The 10,032-nt window shown below is 44.4% G+C and overlaps 1 protein-coding gene across 1 annotated transcript in view; it reads right to left on the minus strand.

Annotated features, from left to right (window-relative positions):
• hspg2 (heparan sulfate proteoglycan 2) overlaps window positions 1–10,022 on the minus strand; it is a 44,003-nt gene extending 33,981 nt beyond the window's left edge. The window contains exons 1-16 of the mRNA XM_076097894.1: window positions 9,867–10,022; window positions 9,605–9,784; window positions 9,160–9,356; window positions 8,659–8,806; window positions 8,324–8,451; window positions 8,008–8,094; window positions 7,709–7,776; window positions 7,377–7,432; window positions 7,012–7,152; window positions 6,630–6,803; window positions 6,163–6,342; window positions 5,932–6,050; window positions 5,694–5,805; window positions 5,046–5,159; window positions 4,751–4,878; window positions 4,502–4,588 (exon numbers count right to left, since the gene is read on the minus strand). Coding sequence (XP_075954009.1) covers window positions 4,502–4,588; window positions 4,751–4,878; window positions 5,046–5,159; window positions 5,694–5,805; window positions 5,932–6,050; window positions 6,163–6,342; window positions 6,630–6,803; window positions 7,012–7,152; window positions 7,377–7,432; window positions 7,709–7,776; window positions 8,008–8,094; window positions 8,324–8,451; window positions 8,659–8,806; window positions 9,160–9,356; window positions 9,605–9,784; window positions 9,867–9,956 — 2,009 coding nt within the window. The 5' untranslated portion in view covers window positions 9,957–10,022. The remainder of the gene's footprint in view (window positions 1–4,501; window positions 4,589–4,750; window positions 4,879–5,045; window positions 5,160–5,693; window positions 5,806–5,931; window positions 6,051–6,162; window positions 6,343–6,629; window positions 6,804–7,011; window positions 7,153–7,376; window positions 7,433–7,708; window positions 7,777–8,007; window positions 8,095–8,323; window positions 8,452–8,658; window positions 8,807–9,159; window positions 9,357–9,604; window positions 9,785–9,866) is intronic.
• Between the last annotated feature and the right edge of the window lie 10 nt (window positions 10,023–10,032).

A 10,032-nucleotide genomic window follows, 5' to 3' on the forward strand; every position in this document is an offset into this window, starting at 1 on the left:
ACGCCACTGCCACCAGAGCAAACGTTTATTCAACCCCAGATCTGTGCAGGCTGCCCTGGGAGCAGCTGCTGTCAGTCTTACCTCACCTGTCCTCTGGCAGGTCCGCCGGTCAACAGCCAACAAGAGGACTTCCAAGCTATGTACTTGCTTTGGGAAACTCTATTCAAACTAACTCTGAGACGTACAGTAGTTTCTAAGGAATGCTTAACTCAGTCCCTCCAGTCAGTCTTGTGTTATAGATTTAAAGATGAGGATAAATGTCATTATATGGGGGAATAAAAAAGACATCAAAACAGATTTGGTCATGGGAAACCACCAAAAGTGTTCATAACTAAAGGTTATTAAGACTGGACATACAGCTCATGATAAACACAAAATGACAAACAATTTAGTTTTACATCACATTAAAAAAAATTTTACAAACAATTTTAACTTTAATTCCCCCCAAAATGTGTAGAATGATCTTGAAAACTGTGTCCATGCATTCCTTATATTTCTCTAAATGCTGATGATATGACAGCTGCTCAGCGGTAGATCAAACCTTGGTCCCCCTAGTGTAAATATTGGGTGGTCAGCCGTCACTGCTTTGGTCTCAGCAACTACTGGCAAAGTTGCCATCAAATTTGATTATGGATATTCATGGTCCCCAGAAGATGAATCCACTTGTTTTAAGGTACATCTGTCCTTTCTTCTAGTGCCACTATTGGGCAAAAATATCATCAGGTACGTACAAAATATAAAAATATAAAGTTCGTTGTAAAATGTCATGCTCCACATAGGATAATCCCTATATACTTTGGCCTTACAATGAGTTTTTATATATATATTTGACTTCCAAAACAAAAGGCTGGATTTACATGAGTCCATGATGAATTTCTTATTGCTTTGGCTGAACCCATGACCTTTAAAACTACAGCTAACATCAGTCCATAATGTTTTTTCACCAAGATGTCTCATAATCTAACTGGACAAATGCCAGCATGTTCATGCTCCCAAGAGGTTTAATCCACCAGACAGAGTCTACAGTCATGCTAGCAGCTCTGTGATGCTGTTCTCACATACTCAGGTATAATCTTTGCCATGTTTACCGTTTAGAGTAAGTACAACGTACAGCTGAGGCTGATGGGTCATAAACCAAGTAATGGACGAATTACATTTTGACCTGCTGGTCGTGCTAAGTGAAAAGCCAGGGAATCACCAAAATCATTGAAATTCATCCTCTGGGGACCATAAATGTCTCTTAGAAAATTGGTGGCAATCCATTAGTGTGAAGGGCCTCATCACTGTTTAAGCTCTACGAATAACAAATAAGTATGTTTTGTTTGCTCTTCCAACCTTTTCAAAATGATGCATATAATTATTATTACAGCATGTAATAACACTAGGGGGATGTTAGGTTGTTAATCTACTTTATAATGTACTTGTTCTTTACCCTTGATATTTTATACTTTAACCTATCTTCTTAAGACAATCAAAAAAATAAAAATACCCAAAAATGGAACATGTTTGGGATCTTTGATTAAAAACATAATCAAACATAATCAAAGATCCATGTCCTGAAATCACAAAGTGGCATGGAGGTGTAAGGCTTTTTCAGGACATCAACACATTGGAAAACAATAAAGCATTCCCATGAGAATGCAGGAAACAACATTGATGGGCATGGGGGTTCTTGGAATGATCTAACAAAGGGTCGGGGTGTAAAATTTGAGGTAGTCTGGCAATAACACAATGGACAAATGTTTACACATAAGAGGTACTACTGCTAAGCTATCTCTTCATAGCATAGCACAGCTACAGTTCTGATTGTAATACAACACACCTTAAGTAATTAGTATAATAATATAACACCACATCAGGATGGCATCTGAAAAGTCCCGTGGCATAAAATCAGTCCCTTCATTAAGTTCCATTGACGTGTAACAGACATAAATATCAGGATCAGAGCACAGAGATATACATAATGGAAACAAATTAAAATAATGAAAAGCAACACATTATTCCCTAGTCATCAGGGATGATTCTGATTGGAATGGCCAGCCTTCCCAAAACAACATGAAGAGAACCGTCCTGATTCTTTTTATACTTTGCAGACTTGTTGTTTCCTTGTAAGAACTGCAGTAGGTTCAAAACACCAGATTGAGTTTTCTTCTTCTCTTTGTTCTTCGGGTGTTTTTTAGTTACTTTCTTCGCAGCAGCAACCTTGGTTTTAGTTGATTTTCTTTTCACTGTCGTGTTAGTCTTCTTCTTGGCAGTAGTAGCCTTTTTTTTAGTTTTAGCAGGAGTCGTTCTTTTTACTGTTGCGTGAGACTTCTTTGCAGCGGTAGCCCTGGTGGGTTTAGTGGTTGAGTCTGTGTTCTTTGCAGAATTATTCTTTGTATTGTGAAAGACAAACTTTTTTGAGTTGGTCTCCATCTTTTTCTCATTCTTGTTAGAGTTACCTTTGTGTGACTTAGACAAATTCTTTGAGTTGCCTTCTGAAGGCTTTCCCCCCTCCCGGACCTTATTAGTAACTGGCGCATCTGATCGAAACGCCTTGTTGCGTCCATTGCTTTTGATAGGTAAAGAATCCTTTCTATTGGCGTGGCCAGGCTTTGCAGGCCTTGGTTGGTGAGATGGTGGCTCCAGTTGAAATTTTGTAATTGCTTCTTTAACTGGCTTTTGATGTTTTTGGCTTGGCTGTGAAACACGTTTCACCGTCACAGCGGACCTCCTACCTCCAGGTCTTTTTGTTTGAGGCTTCACTGTAGCTTTAGATGTAGATTTTGAAGTAGTCTTAGGTTTAACCAGGGTGGTCCGAAACTTAATCGTTGACCTTGTTGAGACCAGCCTTTCGGATTTGACTGCATTCTTTACTGGTGTAGTGGTGGTTGCTGATTTGAGTTTTCTCCCTCTTTGAGAAGCAGAAGTGGGTTTGTTTGCGGGGAGGCCCGGGGTAGGTATGCTTTTGGGCACTGTGGCTCTGCTGGTAAATGGCATTTCTCTGACTGTAGCGAGTGAGGGCAGAGCCCTCTTTTCTTGCAGCGAACGGGAGACGTGTCTGGCACGTTTCATTTTGTTCATCTCCTGAGCAAGGGCAGTGAAGCCGTCAATCAGGATCTCCAGCCTTCCCTCCAGTCTGCTCAGACGGGTGTCCATGTCTGTGTAGCTCTTCTCTAGCTCGCCAACATTCTTGTTCTTCTCCCCAGCTGACTGGATGGCGATGAGCTCCTTCAGCTGGGAGTTGAGATGACTCTGCTGGTCCTCCATAGTGTGAATGCTCTCCTTCATGTCAAGCGTGTTTCTTTCCAGCATGCTCAGGCGTTGGTTAAAGGTGTTCAGGTGAATCCGGAGGAGGTGCTGGAAGTTGGAGTGTCTGATCTCTGGGCTGGGGGTGAAGCGTGGTGGGAGTCTGGTCGCTGATCTCTTGGGGGTGACTGAGACAAAGCCCACCACAGCTGCTGTAGTGGAATGAGTGATGCGATGGTGAGTTGCTGCAGACAATAAAGTCCGAGTAGGGATTATGGCTGTTGCTGTGGTCTCATCATCAGCTCCACTGCCATACGATACTATCTCTTTCTCCCAGCTGAAATTGAATACCGCTTCAGCTCCACATAGCACAGGTAGGAGGCCGTCTACATGCTTGTCCAGGAAGGGGTCCCCACAACTGTCTGCAGACGGCATCTCTTCTCTTAATATCAAAACAGCAGAATCAGGTATGATGCAGGCAGAGACGTTCAGATAGTAAATGATTTATAAGTTGCATCTTACACCCAAGTCACCTCGTCATCTTTGCCCTCGGTGCAGCAAAGATTGATTGGCCAGACAGGAGACCTCATAAATGCCACATCTACATTTATGTCGTTGAAACCCAGATTATATTTTGTCTGTGCACAGACAGAAATCACTTGAGCCAACGCCTTGAAATTACGTTGCCGGCAAAGCGCAAAGCTGAAGCAGGAAGCCACCTCCGAGAATGTTTTTGGAGGGAAAGCAAAGGAAAGAAGAAAGCAATGGTAGGATCTAAAGCAGACTAAAATTAAGGTTTCCTCAGGACATAGAGCACTTAATTTCCTCTTTTGGCAAATTTCTTTTCCACGAACAATAAAATTTGAGTGATGACATAATCAGTACCACCAAAGGCCCCTTATCCTATAACAAAGATATATTATTCTACCACAGCAGGGATGACCTTACATTTTGCAAATCAATAAATCCAAGAAAATAATATCCACCAGCAGATCTAGAAAAACAGCACACAGTATAAAAACATCCAAATGGGTGGCACCATCCCTGGACTGACACCACTCAATCACAACTGCTGGGGGAAAAAAAACAAAAGAGATGCGAACCACAGACATGCGTATATCCCTTTCCTGTGAATGAAACCACTGGGTGCTACTGCCAGCCCCCGCTAACCTTGCTGCTTGCCAACCCAGTAACCCAAAAACACTGTCCAGACGACCGTGAGAGGAAGACATAGTAGAAAAGGAAAAGCAGCAAATGAAGGAGGGGGCCCTACCTTTCACAGCGTCGGCCAGTGTATCCAGGGGGGCAGTTGTCACACGTCGGCTGGCCGTCGGACTCCAGATAACAGGTGGAGGAGAATCTGTGCCAACACAGGGCCACACATACCATGAGAATGCTTCTTTTGGCAGTATTCATGTTATTTCATATACAGTGACCTTTGGGGCATTTGAGTTGTTTCAGCACTGGCATTGCACACTGCATACTTTCCCTTGTCCTCCTTTCAACAGAATAATTAACTCACTGGTTGCTGGAAGTCGTTCCAGGACAGGGGCAGGGCTGGCAGGCTTGAGCAACGTCCGTTACCGGGTTTCGATAGAACCCAGTCTGACAGCGCTCACACCGTGGCCCGGCGGTGTTGTGGAGACATTGCTTTTGGTCAGGACACACACACAAAAAAAGAGGTGAGATCCATGGAACAGTTGAATATACAGCACTTGCAAGTGTTTCCACATGTTGGGATTAGCCAACAAAACCATTAGTGCATTCCACTGCACAGATAAGAAAGAAAGAAAAAAGAAGAGTAGCATAAAACCTACCAGACATCTGCCGGTCTCCGTGTCACAGCCGCCGCCGTGACCATTGCAGTCGCACCTCTCGCAAGTGCCCAGATAAAGGCCAGAGCTGGTCCGAGTGTAACCTTCATCACACTCCTGCAACAACACGGAAAAACACCTCAGGTGAGAGACAAGTGATGGCAGAGAGGAATACGTCTTTGTTCCACTGCAGCAGGGAGACAGACTGCAATTATCATCAAGGACTGTAATGGAAAAAGGTTGACTGTGCTATTATTAACAAGCTTAGGCATATCTGTGACTGCCTGACTTCTCTTTCTTTCTTCATACTAGATTAAACTAATTCATCTTGAGCATCAAAGTTTATTCTTGATCTTGAAAAAAAAAGTAAAATACTTAAATCAAAGTCCACTTACTAGCTTTTTTTTGTGCTTACAACAAAATCTTCTCAGGCTCGGATGTCATGAGATGGCTCAATTGTGATCCTACGATAATTAGGTCACGTGATGACAGATGAGCCACCTCCATGACAACTGAGCAGACTCCTTCTGCTGATGAAGACCGCGAGATGCGGCTGAAAGCTCTAAAAAAAGCTAGAAAGTGGACCTTTGGTTCAGATTTCTTTTTCTTGTTAAATCAAACTAAACATCTGCTAAAAATCTGCACGTGTACCTGGCAAGAGGGCCCTCTGTATCCCTGAGGACAGGCGCACTCTTCCACCTCCAGAGCACGTTCATTACCAGTAGATTGAGGAACAGCGACGTCCATCTTGATGTCTGAGATACTATTTAACACCAAAAGCATCCAATTAACAACACACTTAATGTTCCATTAAGGGCATATATGCTTTTGGATTCATTTTCAGGTATGTGAATGAGCTGTGCAGTGACGGAGGAAGCTCCCACCATACCTGCTCTCAGCCATGTTGTCTGCGTAGGTGGCCCTGATCATGAAGACAGTAACGTCAGCCAGGGCCATCAGTAGGTGCTCACGAGTACATGGCTGCCCATCAGAGCGACGCCATCCAGACTAGCATCCAGAAGGTCGGAGAAAGGAGAAAAGAGAAAGGTTAGTCCACTAACATTGCGCGAGGATTCAGATTTAGCTAAATGATATTTCCCCCGTGAACAATGAAACACACCTCTCTGAAGGTCACGGTCACAGTTTGTGGGACACGTGGAAGAGGCTTGGTCTGGGAGAAGTGCTCCAGGAAGATGCCATTGCCCTGGAGAACCACATCTGGCTGGCCGTCAATCACCAGCAAGTGCTGAAACGGTTCAAACCGCACCGTGTAGTGAAGCTCCCCGCCATAGGCCGTCACCTGGTAGCAACATGGTAAAAACAAAATTAAATGGTGGAAAGGTATTTCACCCCTATGATACTGTGGGGGAAGTCACAAGACTCCCATGTTGGGCCTGACTGTGAACTCAAGCCAAAGGTTCAAAGGAGGCTCTCTGTGTGGGTAAGTGCAGCCTTTTCACTTGACAACATGTTGAGGCTTGACTGAGTGGGACAGAAAGAGCAGACCGGTCTAGCTTGACTAACACGTGCTAGTTTTTTCCTCTCTTATCCCCTAGCCCGCTCTCTACTTTGTGGTTTTCCTCTCACCTTATCTCCTCTGAAGCTCTCAGGCAGGACCCAGTAGTAGATCTCATTGGAGACACTGGAGAATGAGCGGTAGACAACTTCAGAGGAGCCCCTCTGGGAGATGCCTTCGGAGATAGTTTTGGTGTTGGCACTGTTGGAGAGGGAGAAGAGCTGCCCGTTCACCCCTCCGCGCACCTGAGAGACACAAACTATTTGTCTGAGATGTGACCTGAGATTTACATGCACTCGCACTCCAGCACAATCACCATTTGTACATTGAATCTCACCATTTAGCATCTGAAAGGATTTGCTGATTCAGCGGCACTGGGCAAACACTGAGTCAAACCTTGATACCAAAAATATATTCACCCCTCCCTTTACCATTCGTAGACTGGCAACGCACCTGATCTCTATTCCAAGTGGAGCTGGCGCACTGTTTGGTGACGCCCATGCAGAAACAACGTAGACAGCCCTCGGGGTTGGTCTCCGATAGGTGGAAGAATCCGGCCTTACACTCGTCACACACAGCGCCTGCCACGTTGTTCTGAAACACACGCACACACACACATGCACACATGTAATCCATCTGCCAATTGGATACTTGTCTGGATTGTTTTACTGGTTTGATTTTTCTTCTGTCAACCTAATTTCTTTTATAACAGAAGACTAAACTAAACAGTAAGACACGTTACCCTCCAATATACGAGAGATTTCACAATAAATGGTTATAATATAATCTTAAAATGTCACTGAGCAGTTTATATATACCTTGCAGCTGCATGGTCTGCTGCGGGAGGTGAGAGTCCCTCTGTTATCACAGCTTTCTGCAGGGAGAGAGCAATGGAAAGAAGATGACATACTGTATGGGGTGGAAAGTGCACCTGGGAGTGTTCCAGCCACTCTGCATACCTGAGCTATGACCACATACTACTGCCTACTGTAACACCAGTGTGTGGGGGGGCGATGGTAATCATTACACAGGCCTCCTTGTGGGCATATCGCTGGATGGTAAAACAATCCAGGTGCAGCTTCTTTCAATTTCATGCCTTGAAATGAGAATTTAAAAAAATGTTGGAGACATTTGTCGAACATAGACTCACGGGTAGGTGTGGAAGGAGAACATCTTCCATTAGGCAGAAGAGGGTTACCCTGGTAACCAGGAGCACACCTGAAATAAAACATGAACAATATGATTTACCTATCCTACCTCAAAACCATATTCTGGGGTAGGTTGTGTTGTTAATAGTTTTCATAGCAATCTTGTGATAAAGTATATGAATTCATCTTTACTGCCAGTCATTAAAGAGGGACATTGTGTCCGATAAACAATATTAGTGCCATCTACAAACTATTTAAATTGCAATTTAAAAGGCACGGTTGATGATAAGAGCTTCCTCACTTTTCACAGCGTCTTCCTGTGTAGCCGGGCCTGCAGGCGTCACATGTTGGCTGTTGGTCAACGTCCAGGAAGCAGGTGTCAGAAAACCTACAAAGCCCAGAGGAAAACGCCGTAGATTAAAACCTACAATAGTGGGTTAATGAGTAGCATGTTGAATGAACCAGTGCCAAACAATGTGAATGAGCTCACTTTTGGGAGTAATAAAAAAAACAACACAGGCCATTCCCTCTGATGCCTTGTGTGTGAGTGTGTATGTGTCGTCCCCTATTCATACAGTAGATGTTTGTGTGTGGTCTGAGTGGGTCTGTGACCTTACCGCCGTGAGGTCTCATAGTACGGGCAGGGGCAGGGCTTGCAGTCATCTGAGCGACCTCTGCTCGGGTCACCAAAGTAACCAGAGCGACACTTGTCACACTGAGGGCCCTCTGTGTTGTGCTGGCAGCTCTGTGGCAGGGAGAACACACTGCTCATTCTCGTGCAAGGATGCCACTCAAAATAGGACGGGATAGTTTGACATTTTTGGGACATACACTTACTCGCTTTCTTACTGAGAATTAGAGCCTACTCTATCTGGTTTCTCCAATGTTGCTAACCACAGCTTTAAGCAGACAAACATCTGTTATGCTCCCAAAAAAGGGAGTTAACCATTACCAGACAGTGTCCACTGATTGGGTCACAAGCGCTGGCGTGTCCATTGCAGTTACAACCAGCACAGGTGCCAAGATAGGAGCCGCCAGGGACACGCTCGAAACCGGGGGAACACGTCTCACAGGACAGGCCTGAATATCCAGGAGAACATCTGGGAAAGATAAATATGAGGATCATCATCCACAGTTTCATCAGTTTCCAGAACACAACTATGAAGAGTCAAATTACCACACAACAAATTGCCAACAACAAAGATAGAATGACATGCGACACAACAAAGGTCATTGGCCAGACGTTGGCCACCAAACCAAACTATTTAAAAAAGTGTCATTGTGTATATGAATGACACTGTATAATTGTGCAGCACTTTTCACTCTTAGTATGTGTCCGCTGGACACGTCCCAAAAAGGTAGCTTTGAACGTAGACTGCTGTCTGAAGGCTTGTAAAGATCTCCCATCTCACTTAACCCCACAGTATCATGCTTGAGGTGTTTCATGTCTTACCTGCACTCTTCGACATCCTTAGCATGACCCAGAGTGCTGAACTCCACAGTGGTGGTATCCATGACAATTTCACCGAGCGCCACGCTGACCATGTGGTTGTCGTAGATAGTGCGGATGTTTATGCCGTCCAGGTTGGCTAGCGTCATCATCAGCTCCTCGCGGCTCACAGTGCGGCCGTTGGAGTGCTGCCATTTATCCTAAAACAATGCCAAGCAGGTTTACTGGTGTGTGGACTTCAAATGTATTTCATTATATTGAGAGGGGATATTCAGCTCTTGATTTTTTACGTTATGCAGATAGATTTTGTTGTTTGTGAAATGTGGTGTTAACATATTTTTGAAATCCTCGTTTTTGAATCTGTGGACAACCGCTCCAACATTTTTGTATCATCACAAATGAACCACAGGATTGTGCAGAATTTGCTCTTTCTTAAACAAAGACGTACTTCAGTGAATTTGATGTCCCTCTGGTTGACCACTCGGGCAGTGGTAGGTTTGCCTCTCCGGTACACGAGCCTGCGTCCATTTCCAACCAGCATTACATCCGGCTTCTCCACTGGCTCAGACAGACCGCGGGCCAATGTGTACCGCACCTTGAACTTCAGGGAACCTCCATAGGAGTCAATCTAAAAAAAAGAAATAAATTGAATGCTTAAGTTTGACATTTAGTGAAGTACAATAAAGTCTGTAGATCATTTTACTCTTTACCTTATTGCCCAGGAACTGGCGAGGCAGCGTCCAGAAAGAGTCAAGGTTGAGGAAACGGCGTGACACGTCGACAAGCTGGAACTCTTCCATCTCTGGGTTAATGAGAAGCTGAGTGGAGGAGAGAGGAGGAATGCCTGGCCTTGATGGGTAGGTGACATTCACTCCT

The sequence above is a fragment of the Anarhichas minor genome, unplaced genomic scaffold, assembly GCF_050575085.1.
Source record: "Anarhichas minor isolate MPS153535 unplaced genomic scaffold, ASM5057508v1 ptg000003l, whole genome shotgun sequence".
In the NCBI taxonomy this organism is placed as follows: Eukaryota; Metazoa; Chordata; class Actinopteri; order Perciformes; family Anarhichadidae; genus Anarhichas; species Anarhichas minor.